This window comes from Rhipicephalus microplus, chromosome X (assembly GCF_043290135.1).
Source record: "Rhipicephalus microplus isolate Deutch F79 chromosome X, USDA_Rmic, whole genome shotgun sequence".
Lineage (NCBI taxonomy): Eukaryota > Metazoa > Arthropoda > Arachnida > Ixodida > Ixodidae > Rhipicephalus > Rhipicephalus microplus.
Genome location: NC_134710.1, coordinates 375037300 through 375057436, shown reverse-complemented (window position 1 = coordinate 375057436; position 20137 = coordinate 375037300). Strand labels below are relative to the sequence as shown.

General features: G+C 46.9%; 1 protein-coding gene across 1 annotated transcript in view; it reads left to right on the top strand.

Annotated features, from left to right (window-relative positions):
- The window catches only part of LOC119186467 (nose resistant to fluoxetine protein 6), a 126990-nt gene that overhangs the window by 5383 nt on the left and 101470 nt on the right, over window positions 1–20137 (top strand). The window contains exon 2 of the mRNA XM_075880002.1: window positions 15722–15933. Coding sequence (XP_075736117.1) covers window positions 15722–15933 — 212 coding nt within the window. The remainder of the gene's footprint in view (window positions 1–15721; window positions 15934–20137) is intronic.

The following is a 20137-nucleotide window of genomic DNA, read 5'->3' as shown; positions in this document are numbered from 1 at the left end:
AGACTGCTCTAGCTCAGGTTGTAGTAGTTTAGAGAAGGGCTGTGTGAAGCATTAGAGTGAGCTTTGATCGTTTCAAGCAAAGTCGAAGTGCTTTGAAACCAAAGTTAATGCGGAGGGGGTAAACACGGGAGAGTGAAAAATTGCTTGCGCGTCTTGCTAGTTGACTTATAGTGGGTACGGCAAGTAAATTGTTAACAGGGGCAAACAGCAAGAGGCTAGTGTGAACGATGGAGAACCTTAAAGTGAAGGAACTCATCGAAATTTGTGAGGAACTCGGCATTACTTTGGGCCGTGCGAAACGAAAGCAAGCGATCCTTGAGATCATGAAGGATGAGGGAGTGTCGGCTGAGGAAGTCGATGAGGCCTGGGTGGATATTAAAGCACGCCGTGAGGAGGCTGAAAGGCGAGAAGTAGAAGCTCGCGAAGAAGCTGAAAGGCGCGAAGCTCGCGAAGAAGCTGAAAGGCGCGAAGCTCGCGAACAAGCTGAAAGGCGCGAACGTCGCGAGGAGGCCGAGAGACAAGAGCGCCTAGAGTTGAAACGACTAGAATTGGCAATCCTACAGTGTTCGCAGGCGCCTAGCGTAGCTTTTCCGACGATTCAGGTCAGCGGTTTTAGAATTCGTGACCAACTGCCACCGTTCGTAGTAGGCGAGGACATGGCGAAGTATCTCGTCAAGTTTGAACACGTCTGTGAGCGAAACGCTTTGGAGCGGTCTCTTTGGGCGCGGAACCTGCTAGCTCTTCTTCCCGGCGAAGTGTCCGACGCGATAACTTGCTTGTCGAGGGAAGCGTTTGAGAGCTATGACGAGGTTAAGGAAGTGCTCTTGAGACGTTATAAGTTGTCACCCGAGGCTTTCAGGCAAAGGTTCCGGTATGCTAAAAAGGGGAATGAGTCACACGTTGACTTCGCGTTTCGTCTTAAAGCCGATTTGATTGAATGGCTCAAGGGCGAAGGTGTTTATGACGACCGCGATAAAGTGGTGGAATGCGTTGCATTGGAGCAATTCTACCGCTGCATCGAGGAGGATGTCAAACCTTGGCTGGAGGATAAACTTGGTGAAGTACAGCTAAACAAGGCAGCTGAGTTAGCTGAGGAGTATTATACTCGCCGAAAGTTGCATAGCAGGGCAGTGCGCGTTGAAAAGGATGAAAGAAAGGAGGGCTTTTCAAAGAAACCTGATCAACGGAAACCCGCTCCGCACCGTAATTTCAAAAAGGACCCGTCTCTTACGAAGGACACTGTAGAGGAAGGGAAAACAGAAGCGGAAAAATCGAGTGAGGTTTCTAAACAACGCACTGATACCACACGGGCGTTTGAATCACGGAAGCCACTAATCTGCTACAACTGCAAAAAGGAAGGGCACATCGCGATAAACTGTAAGCAAAAGTTTGCTTTTGCAACAATTAGAGAATCGGAAAAGAACATGCGGTTGTTGGAGCCGTATATCCAAGAAATTAGTGTGAATGGGAAAGCGTGTCGAGCACTTAGAGACTCCGCGGCAACCATGGATGTTGTCCATCCTTCATTGGTGTCTCCAGACGACTTTACAGGAGAATGCGCGTGGATCAGGCAAGTCGCCGAGGAGCAGAGTGCTTGCTTACCAATCGCCACGGTTGTCATTGAAGGCCCGTTCGGTAAGCTTCGCACCGAAGCGGCTGTGTCTGCCGCGCTTCCCGATCGTTTTCCTCATCTCTTCTCCAACAACTCAGAGCAGCTTCTCAAAGAGCAGGGTAAATCGTTCTTCCCCAACTTAGCGTACATGGCCCTCACGCGATCGCAAGCGCGGAAGCTCTCGCAAGAGCTTGACCTTGTTCAAAGCGGTGAACTCTCAAGTGACCTAGTCGGCGGGTCGACGGAACCTCAGAGAGGAAACTTTCCGCGTGAGTCATGTGAGCAGTCGCGCGAGCGGCCCGTCGCCGGACCGACCAGCGCGGTTCCCGTGGAAAGGGGAGACGACATGGCGCCATTGGATCAGAGGGAGAGGGCTGCAACGCTCTCGCCTGTAGCGGAAAGTTGGAGTGAGCTGTCGAGGGTTTATCGAGAAACGCTCATTCGAGAGCAGCGTGAGGACCTCTCGATTAAAGCGCTAATGGAAAGCGTAAACTTAGAAAAAAAGAAAAAGAATGTTTCTTTTTTTGAGAAAGCGGGGCTTTTGTATCGGAGCTACACAAATGCGCAAGGTCGCAAGTATGAGCAGCTCTTAGTGCCACAAAAGTATCGTCGCCAACTATTGGAACTGGCGCATGAAAACGCATGGGCAGGGCATCTCGGCATAAAAAAGAGCAAGGCTAGAGTTTCCCTTCAGTTTTATTGGCCGAAATGCTGGAAGGATATCGAAGACTTTGTGTGCTCATGCGACACTTGTCAGAGAACGGGGAAATCCACGGACAAGTGGAAGGCACCCATGAAGCTTGTGCCGATTATCACAGAACCTTTTCGGCGCCTAGTAATTGATATAGTCGGGCCATTGCCAGAGTCAAGGCAAGGTTGTCGGTACATCCTGACGGCTCTCTGTGTAGCCACAAAATTTCCGGAAGCGATACCCCTTAAGGAGCTCAATTCCCCTCATGTCGTGGATGCGCTGCTATCTATTTTTGCACGCGTCGGATTTCCTTCTGAAATCCAATGCGACAATGGTAGTGTCTTCACCAGCTGCCTTACCTCTACCTTTATGGATAAATGTGAAATAAAAGTAGTGCACAGCTCGATCCATCACCCGCAATCTAATCCGGTAGAGCGTATGCATTCCGTTCTGAAACGGATACTGAGAGCTCTCTGCTATGAGCACAAATGCGACTGGGAAGCGTGTATTCCTCCCGCTATGTTCGCTCTAAGATCAGCTCCTCATGAGAGCACTGGTTTTAGCCCTGCAGAACTTGTGTATGGCAGGAGTTTGAGAACACCATTGCAAATGCTACGCGAGTCCTGGGAGGGATTCGATGAGGACCCTAATGTAGTTGCGTATGTTCTAGACCTCCTTCAGAGGCTTGGAAAAACGAAAGATCTTGTGGAAAGCCACATGAAGGCTGCACAAGTATTGTCGAAGGAGTACTACGACAAATCGGCGAAGAAGCGCACATTTGAAGTTGGTAGTCAAGTAATGCTACTGCGGCCGTCCAAAAAGAACAAGCTTGAGGTTCATTGGGAAGGGCCTGCCAAAGTAATATCGAAGCTTTCTGATACCAATTATGAAGTGAAATTAGGAAGGCGGCCGAACAAAATTTACCACAGTAGCTTGATGAAACCATACGTTCAACGTCAAGCGGTCGTAAATCTCCTGTTGAATGCTGCAGAGGAAGAGGGAGAAGAAATTTTGAATTCTAGTGATGTAATCGAAGGGGGATCGGAGGTAATCTTGGAGCAGTTGAACCTAGAGCCTAGGTTAAGTGAAGTCCAGAAGGAGGACCTGAGAAGGATTGTTTCCGAGTTTCAAGACGTGTTTTCGGACCGTCCCGGAAACACGACGGTGATCGAGCACGATATCGAGCTAACTTGTGAGGAGCCAATCCGTAGCAAGCCGTATCGTTGTTCCCCCGTGCAAAAGCAGATCATGAAAGAGGAGATCGATAAAATGCTGGAGTTGGGAGTCATAGTACCGGGCGAGAGTGACTATACATCCCCTCTAATATTGGTTCAGGTGCCAGGAAAAGATCCGAGGCCATGCATCGATTACCGGCGTCTTAACGCAATAACTCGAGACCAAACTTACCCGATACCCAACCTAGAGGAGAGGGTGGAAACTGTGTCACAGTCCAGCTATATTTCCACGTTAGACCTCGTGCGAGTGTATTGGCAAGTCCCCCTTACAGAGCGTGCCAGCCGCTATGCCACATTTGTTTCTCCATTTGGAACGTATCGCCCACTTAAGCTGAGCTTTGGATTGAAAAATGCACCCTTTTGTTTTTCAGGCTTAATGGACCGCGTTCTTAAAGGCCTCTCCGAGTTCGCTCTGCCGTATATTGACGATGTCGCCATCTTCTCCAACAACTGGGAAGAACATGTCGAGCATCTACGCGTCGTGCTGAACAGGTTGAGAAAGGCTGGCCTTACCGTGAAACCTACTAAATGTCACCTAGGGTGTGGCGAGGTGTCTTACCTGGGGCACGTTGTGGGGCGTGGCCGGCGTAGACCTTCAGAAATTAAGGTAGCCGCTGTCGTGAACTATCCACGACCAACCACAAAATCAGAGATAAGGGCATTCTTGGGCTTGGCTGGATACTATCAGCATTACGTGCAAAATTACTCTAGCATTGCCAGCCCCCTCACTGACGCGCTTCGAAAGTCCGAGCCGGTTAAAGTAGTATGGGACTCAGAAAAGGAGACTGCGTTTTGCCAGCTAAAACAGGCCCTAAGCGAAAAGCCTGTTCTCATGGCACCCGATTTCTCTAAGAGATTTGTGATTCAATGCGACGCGAGTGATCGCGGCATGGGAGCTGTATTGTGCCAGGAGGACAGTGCTGGTAACGAAAGGCCAGTTTTGTATTTAAGTCGAAAACTCAGCGGCAGGGAAGAGGCGTACAGTACCTCTGAAAAGGAATGCGCTTGCCTCGTGTGGGCCGTTCAAAAGCTAGCTTGTTATGTCTCCGGTTCGAGGTTTGTGGTTGAAACGGACCACTGTCCTCTAACCTGGTTAAATAACATGTCGCCTAAAAGTGGCCGGTTACTGAGGTGGAGCATGATACTCCGACAGCACAACTTTGACGTTCGCTACAAAAAAGGAAGGCTAAACGCTAATGCCGACGCATTGAGCCGTGCGTTTAGTTAGTACCTTCTCAACCTTTCGGTTTCTCGCTGGCGATTCGGGGCAAAATTTTGACCTCATCACGACCTGGGCCGAGCGCTCTCGTTCAGAGTGCTCTCAAGGGGCCAACTTTATGTGGTATTCTAATTCGTTACGTTGTTGTACGTGGGGAAAAAAATTTGAGTTGTCATTTTAAGAGTCTTTTGTCCCACATGTGCCTCTTGATGTAGAGGGAACAAAATTCCGATAAACACGTAGATAGGTATATGTTGTATTATACTTTGTCTGGTGTTCTGTCGGGTGACCGAAGGCACTTGCTTGTGTCGTGTGTTGTCTGTTGTCGAACCGTTCTTAGCAAGTTGCAGAACCATCGACAAGTGCTGAACCCGAAGATGGTCAGAAGAGACGAGCGAAGTTGGCCAGCAAGTTGTGGCGACAAGCCAGTGGAGCTGGGATCCGTCGTCAAAAATGGGATGTGTTCCCGGAACAGTCTGGAGCTGTATTCTCCCCATGGCCCTGGAGGCGAACCTGGAGGGACCTGGCGAACGAGCGCACCTGACATCCGAGCCCCGTGGAAGCAGCTCGTCTTTCCGGTGCATTGTCTGGCGGCGGGGGTGCTGTTATGCCAGCGAATCCTCGTCAAACGACCGTGCCTCTGAAGAAGGCAATCTGGGTCAAGGCCAGCCCGCAGTCGGCCTGGCGCGATCACCTCGACGGCGTGAACACGTGCGGCGCCCCCCTGGTCCACGTGCATTGAGTCAGCTGCGCGCGTGACAGCGAGCCGGCGTCCGCGTGTCTGGTAATCTGACGCATGGCGCGGCGACCCCCATTGGCGGAATCTGCCCTGACGACCAGCGGCGCTTCTGATTGGACATTTTGGTTGGACCCGGTGTAAATAAAAGAAGCCCTGCGGCGCGTCGCGATCGGCAGTCCTACGAGAGAGAGGAGTCCCCATGTCGGAGAGCCGACATGTGTGTGAGTCAGCGGTCTTAGGCGAAAGGCTGATCTATGTGTTAGAGAGGAGAGCTCGGCTCTTCGAGTCTCTGTCGGCCCCAGTGCCGAAATTGTAACGCCTCTGTAAATATGCTGTACATAAACCTTGTTTAACTCACCGTCGTCTCGTCCGCTCGTCTTATCAGCTCTGCGCAGAAGCAGTCGCGAGCTGATAAACATACGCTACCAAACGGCTGGTGACCTTCCCGGCGGAGTTGAAAGCAGTGGCGCCGTCGGAGCGTGTTGGCGTCGCCGTCTTTCGCAACAGTGGTGGCTTCGGCGGGATCGGTCCGTCTTTCGCAACAGTACCCAGCCTGTGGCCCAACCTGGCGGAGAGGCCCTGGCCCTGGACTTTTGCTGTCCCTTTGACAACCCGACGCATGCGTTCCAGAAGGCACTGCGGATCAAGGAGAAGTATGCCCCGCTACAGCTACATCTCCTCCGGCGGTTCCAGCGCGTCTCCGTCGACGCCATCGTCGTCGGCTGCCTCGGAATGTGGCATCCGGTCAACGATTGTGTCGGCCGCAGACTGTGTTGCAAACACTACCTGCGGACACTGAAGATACTTTTTGTAAGTGACATGATTGCTGCATTCACGAACATTCATCTTAGCCATGTAGGTGTTGTGCAGATAGTTCACTTATGCGAGAAGCGAGCCCAGGTTTTTAATTATTACACACCTCTACAGGTTTGACACCAAGATCACAATGCTCTTAGCCAAAAGGCCGAGGAGCGGTAAGGAATTAATGGTCCTGTGTCCGAATTTATTGCTTTACACCACCTAGTATATCTGGCAAACTGCGGGGCAAACAACAGCTAAGAAATTCCGCCGTCCACGTGTGCGAAACCATAGGTGTGGATCTAGAATGGCTGGACGTGTTAAACTGGTGTGGTGCGACTGCGTGTTGCTTCAGTGAAAAGGAAGGTGTTAAATACGGCGTCACTCTTCAAAGCGAGTCAGTACATGAAAAAAAAAAGATTCGACTTAGTCGCTACGTCAACGCTAAATATGCAGTACTGGCAGCAACATTGTCGCGAACAATTACATACGAGACATCTGAAACTTGTGAACAAAATATGGTCACAGATGCCTGGGTCTGTTGGCTGTATAGCTACGGTGTCCACATTAAAGATCACCGCAAAGTTGTTCTGTTGCGCGTATCGATGAATGTGACACTTAGCGTTTTCCGCCTGTTTCATGGCCTCAACCTTCCGAAATTCAATCTATAATTCCTAACTAAATGTTTCCCAGTCATCATTCCACGTATGTTATCGACGTGGATTTTCGACGCAGTTGATTTGGTTCGAACGTGGTCTGCTGGTAGCGTAAAGATGATGTAAACAAAAGCGTGCGCACGCTTTCAAAAAGGGCCAGGGGTAATCGTACCCTCCCCCACGTTAAGTCAGAACGTGGGGCAGGGGAGAGTCTACTTGCACCTCAACAGCTCGGGGTCATGTGACCAAAGGTAAACGTCACATATGGAGTCGTTGGTAAAGCGATCGACTTCGAATGGCGTTGCAACTGGCTAGGTCTTGTCAAACGAGTTTAAAATCACGTACGTGAAAAAAAAAAGGCGCGTTTTGTTTACATTATGGTTCGTTTCCACTATTTCAAGCTGTCTAAAACACCAAAAAGGCGTGTTCCGGACTGCACTGACAACGTTTTCTGATTGCCACTATTTTGAAAGAACCAATATTCTCGCGTATGCAAAGCCGCCAATGTCAAATGATTAAGTTTAGGTTGTCAACAACTAGATATCGGAATACATGGTGCCAAAGGGTGCTGGAGCGTGCAGTTATGTCATTATAGACAAGTTTCTTGACCCCTGTAGTTGTCGACATGGTTACTTCAAAAATTAGAAGCGTCTACTGTGTAACGTTGCGAGGCAACCGAATGGCCATCGGGAAGACTGCTGGGTACACCTGTAGACTTCAGTGGATTCCTTTGATGTGAAGTGTATGGCGCAAACAGCCGTATATCAGCAAATGCCGGCAAACGTGTTCCTAAGTATGTTTGACGCCGCACAACATGACCGGCCGTTCGCGTAGGTTCTCCATACACAACACTTTTGGCACTCCCCTCGACAACACTCATTGCTTTCATGCCTACACAACGACGCATGGTCTAGTGGCTAAGGTACTCGGCTGCTGACCCGCAAGTCGCGGGATCAAATCCCGGCTGTGGCGGCTGCATTTCCGATGGAGGCGGAAATGTTGTAGGCCCGTGTACTCAGATTTGGGTGCACGTTAAAGAACCTCAGGTGGTCGAAATTTTCGGAGCCCTCCACTACGGCGTCTCTCATAATCATATAGTGGTTTTGGGACGTTAAACCCCACAAATCAATCAATCAATCAACGACACATGACAAATCCATGAGCACGGCAGAGGAGTGACTTCAATTACGCGGGCTTCTTTTGCCGGGCTCTTCAATCCGACAGGACACGCAGCGCGGAACCATAATGATGGCAACAAATCGCACCAACCCCCGCCTGCATTCGTCTCTTCCATCCCATATAGGGGGGTCTCCAAACCCCGTTTTTTTTTTTTTAATCACTTGACCTCAAAGTCGCTTTAGAAGGCGTAGCCACATGAACGGCTGGTCATGCCTTGTTGTGTAGCGAAAAAAACATACTTAGGAGCATGTTTGCCGGAATTTGATGATACGGCTGCTAGCGCCATACACTTTACATCAAAGGAATTTACTGAAGTCTACAAGTGTACAAGGAAGCGAAAAAAGAAAACAGCGCGTAACACAGGACAGTGACAGAGATGGACGAAACACCGGACGAAGCACCGAAGATGGACGAAGCACGCTGTTTTTTTTTTCTCGCTTCCTTGATCATGTACCAACCGGCCCAAATAAGCACTTTACTACAAGTGTACAGCCCGGATATCTTCCCGATGGTCATTCGGTTAGAAGCGTTAGAAGAATTAAAAGCGTTACACAGTAGACGCTTCTAATTTTTGAAGCACCCAGTGAGCAGTCGTCAACTACAAGGGTCAAGAAACTTGTCTATATTGACATAATGGGCCGCTCCAGCACTCTCTGGCATAGCGATATATAGTTGTTGACAGCCTACACTTGAGCATTTAACCATGGCGGCTTCGCATATGCGAGAATATTGGTTCTTTCAAAATAGTAGCAATCCGAAAACGTTGTCAGTGCAGTCCGGAACACGCCTTTTTGGTGTTTTGGACAAAAGTGCTGACCAGTTACCGGTAGTGTACTACGTTACGCACGGCACACGACTCGCCAGTGGTGAAACAAGCACTCACTCTGGTCCCTTGCCTATAGGTGATCCGAAAGTCGCCGCACGGAACACATGGCGGTAGCATTTTCGATCGAGGCAAATATGTTTGAGACCCGTGTGCTGAGATTTAGGCACAGTAAGCAGCTCGAGGTGGTCGAAATTACCGCAGCCCGTTGCTACGACGTTCCCAATAATCTGATCCGCTTTTGGGATTTTAAACTTTGACAAATATTATTATTCTTCGGCCGAGTGGCGACGTGGTACGCAATGCAGAAAAAAACGGGGTACCACGGTGCAATGGAGCTGCCAAGTTAATGAACTAAGCAGCGTGGATGACGACCACAAGAATGCAAGATAACATGAAATAGTGCAAGCGAACCAAATGGAAACAAAGTGCGTCTTTCTTTTTTTTACGTCACGTGACCTTAAAGCTTGCTTGACAAGACGTAGCCAGTTGCAGTGCCATTTGAAGTCGATCGTTTTACCAATGACGTCATATGTGACGTTCACCTTGGATCCCGTGACCCCCAGCTGTTCAGGTGCAAATAGACTCTCCCGTGGGGCAGATGCCTCCTGCGCCTCCGGGCGCACGCCTATGAGTGTAGATAGAAAGCATTGCCGACGGGCCTGTAGTGCTCAATACTAGACTTCTTGGAATCCATCTTTCTCACAGTGCTACGGTGCATGCACCCTTCTCCTGGCGGGAAAGTCGCTGAACGATGTGTGAGGGTATCTAATCTCAGAGGCTTTTTGTTTTGGCGAGCCCTGCTTTCCTTGATCACCCCGCAAAGCTACTCCTCTCTACGAAAACGGCAAAGGGCACCACAGGAAAAGGAACATTGCCAGCCTAATGCAGCTGTGTGTTCAGCGCTGAACACACAGCTGCTGCTCAGCTCTGTTCGCACTAAGCTAAACTTTAGAAGTTTGGCACCTACCTTTCTACAAGTCTCTGTCGTCTTTCCCCTTTCATTTTCATATCTGCCGCGCAAATACAAGCTAAGTTCACGGATAACCAAATCGCCCGAGCCACAACACTTTTAAACTATAGAATATGTAGAAAGTCAAATAAAGTAGCAAAGTGACAGCTTGTCACTGTGTTCAATGGTGCGAACGTGCATTTGATAACTCTACATGATTGTCGCATCCACCTATAGATTTACACAATTCCAGCCGATGTGTTTGAACTCGCGGGGGTTGTCCGTGAAGTTTTTTTTTTTTTTTTTTTTTAGTGCTGGAGAGTAAGATGTCATCAAAAACGGCGCGATCATCCTGATGTATGCTTTCGTTGCCGCATATGCTGCCGTAACGCCTCAGTGGGTTGCTCAGTGTTTTTCGAAGTATGTACATCCGCTTTGTTGGAAACGTATCGCATGACACTCCCGGCGTCGCAATGACCAGCATTCCTTCCGTTTGAAGTGCAGAATAGTGACAGCTGTGGTGATAAAACAAACCTCGCGCCTTGCCAGCGGTGTGGTCGCTCTGGTGAAATACACGTGACAAGTGACCAGGGCCAGATCGTTGGGGCGAACGACGCTTACTTGAAGCCACTTGCTCGCGTATACCAGCGTAAAGCAAACAATGGGTGTGACGAGTGCCACGTGGAGCATAACATGATCATTCTAATTATAACCGGGCTTCGGTACAGCTACTATTTGCAGTTAAGGGTGGACGACTAAGGATGGCTGGTTCCGTCGCTTTGGTAAGCATGATACTCTTGGTGACGAATAGATAAATTAAGGTTATCTGAGGTCCCTCATTAAGTGCTATGACGTCGCTAATGTCTGTAATAAACGCAGCCGCGAGGACAGATGTTCATTGATCACTCATGAAGTTGTCAGAAAGTCATCTACTTATTTATGAGAGGGGGGGAAAACTCACGGGGTCTCTTGACGACACGAAGGCGGAGACCACATAAGTTTTTTTCTTCTTAGTCGATGTGTTGATCTTACCCCGCCACCCTTCGAAAGCTTTCTGTCGTGTTTTTGAACGGCCTCCAAATTCGTAGGGCATCACCTGGTTTTTCTATTGCATCCGGGATCAAGCCATCATTGACCTAGCTACAGTGTCGGATGACGTCATGATGTGACGTGGCGTCACAATGATGAAATTATTACGTCACATAACATCACCTTTCTCTTCAAATATCCCTCAAGGGTGGTATTAGATCAGGGGTGGATGTACAGTACAGCCAGGTGAAGTCACTCGGTGAGAAAGTTGGTTACATTTTCCAAGACGTTTGGCAGAATCGTAATGGCTACAATGATTTGCGAAAGGCAATTCCTATCTGATGCTGCTCGGGAGAAAAATGAAGAGGAAAATATGACAGTGCCAGCACGTGAACGTGATGCTTGTGGCTCATGTCTGCTGCGATGCGGTATGCGGGTAAGATGCTGAGCGGTGAAAAGAATGTGCCATTTCAAGTAATAAGTTTACCTCGCTACCATGTTGAAAGTATCTTTACAGACGTCCCATGTGATCACCGATTAGCGATCACCGATTAAGAAACGATCACAACGATTTACAATTTATGGTGATCGGTGACTGATTATTTTTTGCCTCACTCATCCCGAACGCCGCGGAACGCTGACACCGATGGTAAAAATTTTGCGTTTGATGAGACATCTCAGGTTTTGGAGAAAAGCCCGTTAAGAACAGCTATCTAGACCAATGTGCGTTCGGGACGTCTAACCTTGGCAAATACCCCCCCCCCCCCCACACACACACGTACTTGCGCCAGCTCATCGTTGCATCAAGGGCGATAAAACTTCCTACTCACTCTTCCAGGGCCGCTACTGGCTCTGCTTGCATCTTAGCTTCTAAGCAATGTTTCTCAATTCGCTTTAGCGTAATAAAATAGCTACTGCCGAGACTGAAATCCCGCCTTTGATAAAGCCGCTGAATTCGACGAATAACTGCACAATAACTGAGTGGACTTAAGCAAACGAGTGTTACAAATGATTGTGAAAAAAATATAAGCTTTGAATGACGACTCCTTGCTTCCTGGTACTCGATTGGTGCAACAAACCAAAGAGACCTGCTGCATCAAACTCACCTCGGCATCGCCTTCACTTGCCACTGCACATCGCGTTGGCCGCGTTGACAGCTTACCATTTTTGTAATGTATCTTAAATCGTGCGGTGTGCGTTTCGCGAACACATGGCTGAAAGAAGCAGGCGCTGACCACCTCTACGATCTAAGTGTCGAGTTGTCATTCGCAGATATAACAAAATAAAATACTGAAATTGACATCATTACAGGACAGAAAAGAGATATGATACAATTACGCTATTGTGATGGAAATTTTAATAAAGCTTGTACACAGTTTGATCATAGTTGCATATTGCTTCAGTGAAAAGCAAGATACGTAAAAAAAATGGTGCAAGTGTGACGGTTTCGTATGCTCCTTCTTATATTTAGCCATTGTTACATTTTGCACGTTCTATGTAGTCCACATCTGTGACACCTTGTGCATGCCTATTTCATGCACTTGCTGCACGAGTAGGTGAGAGCTCCATGGCGATGAAATTGTGGTCCACAGAAAACAGGCACCTGTAATAAAGTGCACAAATATATACACGCCAACAGAAGTATACAACACCCATTGTGTTCTCAGAGCAGTCATATACGGCAGACAAAAGCACTGTTCTCGTGACCGGCTTCTAAAGCCTGCATACGGTAACGTCTTTTACAGACCGGGACAACCTAAAGCTTATGCGGACGGGGATCGCATGGGATGTCTGTAAGGATACATTCAACATGGTAGCTAGGTAAACGTATTACTTGGGATGGCACACTTTTTTCGCCGATGAGCAAGCAATCTAAGCTATACTTTCGGTAAATTAGGCTGCACATATGTCGGTGAGCACAAGCGAGCGGAAACCTACTGTCGCTGGAGGTAAACGAGATTTTTTTTTTTCAACCTCTCCATACAGAGGACAGCAGTAGTGAACCATCATTTTTAATAGAGCAACTGCAGTCACCGCTACGCAGTCAAACAGAAACTAAGTAATAGAATTGAAAATTTCAAAAGCAGCCGCTTTACGTCAGAATGACATTTCATTACTTACTCTGACAGAGGTACGGCCATACGGTCCCTTCGCTGTCCACTGTGCGCTGGTATGCAGCTTGAAGCTGCGCGATGCGCATGGAAAAGAACCTGTTTGCCAGTTTACCTCGTGCTTGACGACCCGAATTGCATCAGAAGTTCACCACCTGAAATAAGCTGGCTACCGATAATCGGAGCAATACAGCTATAGTAACGACCATACAGAGAGGGTGTAGACAGAGAGTAGGGAACACGACATGCGCAGTGAATTCCAGTGCAACGAAATGTACCGTCTCCCGCGCGCTATAGCTATAGTACGCAGTCGAATGTAATTCCGTGCTTCGGTATCGGTTACACTTCAGACACATAAGCGTGTAGCACTAATGTTTGTGAAGTTTCCAACTATATACACAAACAGGCGAAGCGGACTTTAAGCACTTCCCCCCCCCCCTAATAATGATAATGAATAATGATAATGCAGGAATGAATGAATGTGGGTCTTTTCAAAAATCAATTTTGATTGTTTAGATACTGATTTTGGAGTTGTCCATAGTCTTCTAGATTTGTTTAAGAAGCACTTGTTTCCTCTTGAACTTACGCATGAGTTACCGTCTGGAAATTTGATTAGGTTCTTAGACCTAACACTCTGTCTTAGAAGTACTCATTTGTGCTGGCTATTTTCACCGAGGAGTGGTAAACCGCTTTTACCTTTCCACTCAGCTCATTCAAAATTAGTGAAAAGGGGTATCATTAAAGGTTGCCTGGTAAACGCTCTCATGAGGTCATGCCCGCACTCGATGCAATGCAGTTTTAAAGCACAGGTTGAGCGCCTCTTAAGCGCCGGTACTCGAGCACCCTGATTTCTGCTGTTGCGGAAAAACTTTTGAAGCAAATTAAATATCAAGGAGGGCGATCTCAGCCTCAAAGCGCATCTGTTCCCATGAAATATGTTGCAGTTCCATATCTGCATAAGGTGTCGCATCGGCTGAGAAAAATCGGTAAACGCGCTGGTGTCACTGTTATTTTTTCCGCCCCAGAAAAGCTTATAAAGCTTTGTAAGCTGGTGAATAATCCAGCTGCCATTAAAAGAAGGTGCACTGTGAAACACAGAACGCGCTTTGTACCTTGTGTCATTGGTGTCGTATATCTCATTCCGCTTTCGTGCGGAATGGTATACATAGGGCAAACCGGAAGGTGCCTTAATGACCGTTTAAGAGAGCACAATAACAATGTTCACAACGCAGTTCAAGGACACCTCGGAATCCACTGCAGAGACTGCGGCTGCGTGCCAGTTTTTGAGCGTTGCGAGGTATTAAGCAAGCACAACTCGCAGGCCACGCGTGAGATAATTGAAGCTTACCAAATAAACAAGTTTGACGGTAAATGTGTAAGCTGCCCATCGGTTGCATTGTTGAAAAAGGAGATTGCGTATCTCGATCTTTTTTAAGTTGCATATGCAGTTGTTTTCTCAGCCCTTTCAACAAGAGACAACAGTTTTGCTGACAGTGTATCGCAGTTGTTGTTCCTGCACCCTTCTACGCATGCCCATTTTTCTCATTTTTCGCCTATATATGTACATCCCTCCGATATTAAACCTTTGTTGAAAGTCAGCGCTCTTTTCTGTCCTTGTTTTTTCTCTTCCGTAGTTACGAAGTAACTACTTGTAGGTTGCGCTGTTCCTGAATTCAGTTTTTCAAAAACCAAACAAGAAATGGTCCAAAACAGCCATTTGGGCTCGTTGGTTGTGGTTCATTATAGAAGATAGAAGTAGGGCGCAGTCGTAACACGGACTTGTGCGCTTGTGTTCTTCTCTCCTCCAGTCCATGTTACGTACTGCGCCCCCTCTTCTATTTTTCATGATAAAGAAATGGTCCACTCAGTTCGCGCTGGAACAGCTATGTTTGAACTTCCACACCATGCAGTCAGTGCTACTCAACTACGCATCAGTCGTGTATAAATTTATTATCGGCCGTGAGTACAAAGGCTGTAACTGAACCAGCCAGTGTTTGTTACAGTAACCACAAAGCTTGTCTGCCCATTACTAGATGATGAGTACATGTGCCTTCGTTTAATCTTGTGTGGTGTGCAACAGCTTGGCTAGTCTTGCACCTTCACAGAGGAATGGTTCCTCAATTTTTTTTGAAAGCACACATATTTTTCTGGAATCTCCGCAAAGCTTCTAGGTTACAAATTACTCAGAACACTCACAACAATTCATCTTTCTCTGTCGAATGGGGCATATTTAGTGTATGTTTCATTCGTATTACAATTCTATTCGCGTTATTTACTAGCAAATAGAACGCCCACGCATACAAGCACCTTTCTTTCTTTCTTTCTCTCTTTCTCTCTTTCTTTCTTCCTTTCTTTTCTTCTTTATTTCTTTCTTTACTTCTTTCTTTCTTTCTTTCTTTCTTCCTTTCTTTCTTTCTTTCTTTCTTTCCTTCTTTCCTTTTTTCTTTCTTTCTTTCATTATTTCTTTCTCTCTTCCTTTCTTTTCTTCTTTCTTTCCTTCTTTTTTTCTTTCTTTCCTTCTTTCTTTCTTTCTTTCTTTCTTTCTTTCTTTCTTTCTTTCTTTCTTTCTTGTGGTAGTGGTGCGGGTGGTGGTGATAATTTCTCGCGTGCAATTTGTCTCGCAGAGTCGGGTCCCACTTGGTGTAACCTTATTTACAACTTGTGCTTGGGAACGCAGTGTTCGATGCTACCGGGAAATACCCGACGGGCATGCTGCAAGCTTCTCGCGTCGACCTCGGGGCTTTCGACGAGTGCATCGAGACGGAGGTGCGCGACATGTACGGCAATGTCAGCTCACGTGGCCAGTACTGCAATGTGCAGCTCCAGCCTCAGAAGGGGGCTATTGATCTCAATGAGACGGAATTATTATCGACTTTGCTGCACCCTAAGGTAACGTATTCCTATGCATCATCTACAGTATACCGTCTCTCAAGCGTCTCTCAAGTATACTCTGTTTGAAAGTGCAGTTTTAATACATATTCTCTATAGTTTCTCTCTGGAAGACAGATTCCGTGCGTGCGTAGGATGATTAAGGCACATGAACCCGTACAGCTTCTTTATACGTAACATCGTAGGAGATGCATGACTCAAAATTTTTGAAATGCACTACTCTGCGACTACTACTGAGCACTCTGAGAGGGGCTCTATGTCTCTCAGGTGAACGTTAAGGAACTGAGATATGCATCGGTTGCTTACTCACAGTACGGGAGAGGTGATCGATCACTGGTTTGATTATTTAGGTTGGTAGTTCTTCATTTTTTTCTAAACAAAATCCGGTGTTTTAAGAGCCAACACCAAAGTCTGTTTATGAGGCACATTGTATTGGACCAATCCGAAACAACCTGGGTTTCGTGGGGTTCTTTTCTGTACACCTAAATCTAAGTGACCGGGAGTTTTCGCATGTAGCCCCACCAATGCACGGCCGCCGCGGCTGATAATCGAACTCGTGCCCATGTGCTTATAGCAGCACAACACTACAGCCGACAAAGCACGCGTGATGGGTCTGACTCAGTTTGCATTATAGCTTTCCGCCCCGCCGCGGTGGTCTAGTGGCTAAGGTACTCGGCTGCTGACCCGCAGGTCGCGGGTTCAAATCCCGGCTGCGGCGGCTGCATTTCCGATGGAGGCGGAAATGTCGAGGCCCGTGTGCTCAGATTTGGGTGCACGTTAAAGAACCCCAGGTGGTCAAAATTTCCGGAGCCCTCCACTACGGCGTCTCTCATAATCATATGGTGGTTTTGGGACGTTAAACCCCACAAATCAAATCAATCAAGCTTTCCGTACGCTTAAGGTTCATCAGATAAACTTGAAATGTTTGACTGAAACTGACATATTGTCACGGGGACATCTATCGAGACCATTGTGCTCTACTTTAAAACATAGTATATGACTGCGTTTAAACTTGCAGAATCTGTATGGTAGACGGAGTCAATTTTTATTGTGGAAATTCATCGTTTCGCCACCATAACCGAAGTTGTGTTACATAGAAATTAAAAAAAATATATCCTGTTCATATTCCTATGATGTTCCTGTGTATCACCTCTGTACAAGTGTAGCATAAACAAAAATGCAGGTTATGGCATCTGACTGTGTGTGTGTGTGTGTGTGTGTGCTCACGAAATGCGCAGAGGTCACTATCACTGGCATATAAGTCCACGTTTAACCTAATAATCAATGCTTACTGTTTTTTATATACCTACTAAATCGGAGCCGAGAATCTCTCTTCTCCCTATGAACGCGTGTTACCACTATTAAATACATCTATACTCTTTGGATGTTTTCAGTTCACCGTAACCAGCCGTATCCGCGTGAATGCACGCAGAATGAAGTAGTCTTTCGCGAGTCTCCCTTAAGAACTATCGCCATCATGATTTCATCACCACCTGTCCACACCTTGAATATTTATGACATCCGTTAGTCACAAAACTCCGAATAGAAGCCGACGTTTGGTCTCCCAGCTACCATTTTTTTTTGCTGTCGAGCAGTGGCGTAGCCAGGGGGGGGGGGCAACTTTTTTCCTCCCCCAGACATTTTTCGCGCAACCCCACCGTGCCACTTACTCCCCTCTTTCTCGTCGCTTTGTTGTGCTGACATGATTTATAAACTAAGCGGTGCTACTATCAGAATACCATTCCTGGGCGCATTTAAAGTTAATAATATCTGCATGCAGAGAAACGTACCTGTCGCGGTGTTTGTCAAGGACAAAGCGAGATGAAAGTCCATGAAGCGTTGGATTATCGATGGGGATGCTGAAACGCTGAATGGTAGTCGCTTCACCGCGTACGATCCTTCAATTGTATTGATAGTCAGCATCTCTGAAGTGGCCTTGTCGACATGCAGTTGTTGATAAGGCTGCGTTAAATCTATCTCGGAGAATATCTGTCCACCTCGAACAGTTGCAAGCACTCTGAGATTTTGGGCAAAAGTCTCGCAAGCATTTTAAGCTCGCTCGGCGACGATATTAATACTGCAGCGGTAGTCATAGTTGTACCCACTGCAACAGATCTCTCCAGAGTAGATCACTACAATACTTTTCACTAGGCAAAGGTTCGTTTTAATGGTAAAAGCCACAGCTCCAAGGTACAATGGGCCACGTTCGAGCAGATTATAGTGTGACTCTTGGTACATGTGCGAAGATACACTAAAGCCAGAGACTAACATTTCTATTGAACATTCAAAGCTTCGCACGTTCTGCTAACATCTAAACACACACACACACACACACACACACACACACACACACACACACACACACACACACACACACACACACACACACACACACACACACAAACACACACACACACACACACACACACACACACACACACACACACACACACACACACACACACACACACACACACACACACACACACACACACGTGCGACTGAATATTCGGTCACCTACCGAACTTTGCTTGTATGCGAGTGTACGTACAATATATTGATGCCTATCTTTACTATGCCCTAACCGCTAAAGGTATACTCTGAAGTGTTGTCTCTAGTGACGAAGGTGCAACACAGGCAAACGTGCAGGCCAATCAAAACCTTGGAAAGGCCTACTATAATGGTCATCATGTAACTTAAACTGATAAATAAAAGGACGGTGCGCCTAATCCTAAGCAGCTTAATGAGAAATGCAGTGTGGGCAGCTGTTGTGAGTACAAGTTTTATGATTCAGCAGTGTGGAAAACAGCGCAAAAATATTAGCAATGTTTAAAAGTGATTTTCAGCAATGTACCTCAGCAATGTACCTCAGCAATTTTCAGCAATGTACCTCAATCAGCTGAACTTGAGCCCTTAGAGCTGGACGAAAAATGGCGCATAGCGATTTTATCAAAACCGTCTTTTTTACCCGCCGTGGTGGTCCAGTGGTTATGGTGCTCCATTTCCGACACACAGGTCACGGGATCGAATCCCTGTCGTACGTATTTTCGGTGTAGGTGAAAATCGTCGAAGCTCGTACATTTTGATTTAAGTGCATGTTAAAAAACCAAAGTGGCAAGATGTCCGGAGCGCCCCACTACGGCGTCTCTCATAATTATATTGTGGTTTTGGGACGTCGAACCCGGTTGATCATTAACAACTATGTTTTTACGGCTGTTCGGAAAATCTATATCCAACAACAACTTCAGTTAATTTTCTTTCTTGATTCTCAGCAGGCGCCCGTGGTTGATACATTTGGCTGAAGCCGTCTATACGTTTCCTTTAAAGAACAGAGAGAATGTCTTCTGGGCGAACTTGTATTTCACGGTATTAGTTCAGAGAGCAATGCCAAACAATGTTTATAGTAATTTTGTAGCTATTAGCTACAACTTTACGCGTCTCAGCGATCAAAAAAGCGTTCTGCTTCAGCTGTGCTAACTGGCAGAGTTGCCAGAATCTTTAGCAGGTGGTGCACGTTTGGGAAGAATACTTCTGAGCAATTGGCAACCGCTTGCATCGCAGACATGCTCAATGTTTCTCGCTTTTCTCGCTTTCATTTCGGAGCCTATACTGTTAAGTCTTCTTGAAATGCTGAAGTTGAGATAATGTTCGAGTACACGTCATTAAACTCCTCGGCATTGGGAAGAGTGTCAGACTCGGGGATATTTTGTGGCAAAAGCGAAGAAGGCATCTTCAAGGTGTACCGATGCCTTTTATCGCACTCATTGAAGTGGTCTAATAAATAGTCCAGAAAAGGCCACAAATACTAAAAGCCTAAAGTGCTCTTTTACGCCAGCAACTGGCAGGTTACTTGGATGAAGCTGCCTGCCTGTGACACGCGGCATCTTCATTTCAATATATGCGGCTTTAATCCTTTACAGAGGCGTCGTGTACATCATTAAAGCCAGACTCCCGCATCTAGAGTACTGCGGATTTAACGTCGTCGGCACGCATCAAAGCGGTGACCAGGTCCAAAGAGCTAGGCTGAAGCAACATCGAAAGCGGAAGCCTTATAGAGAGTACTTTTCTGCTATATAAAGAGCATAGCGACGAAAGCTACGAAATAAAAAAAAAGACATTACGCGTTGTTGCGCGCATATAAGTTATTTAGAGCATATATGCAGCGAACAAGCTATTTTTGTGTGAGTAGCTATAGTGTGTGGTC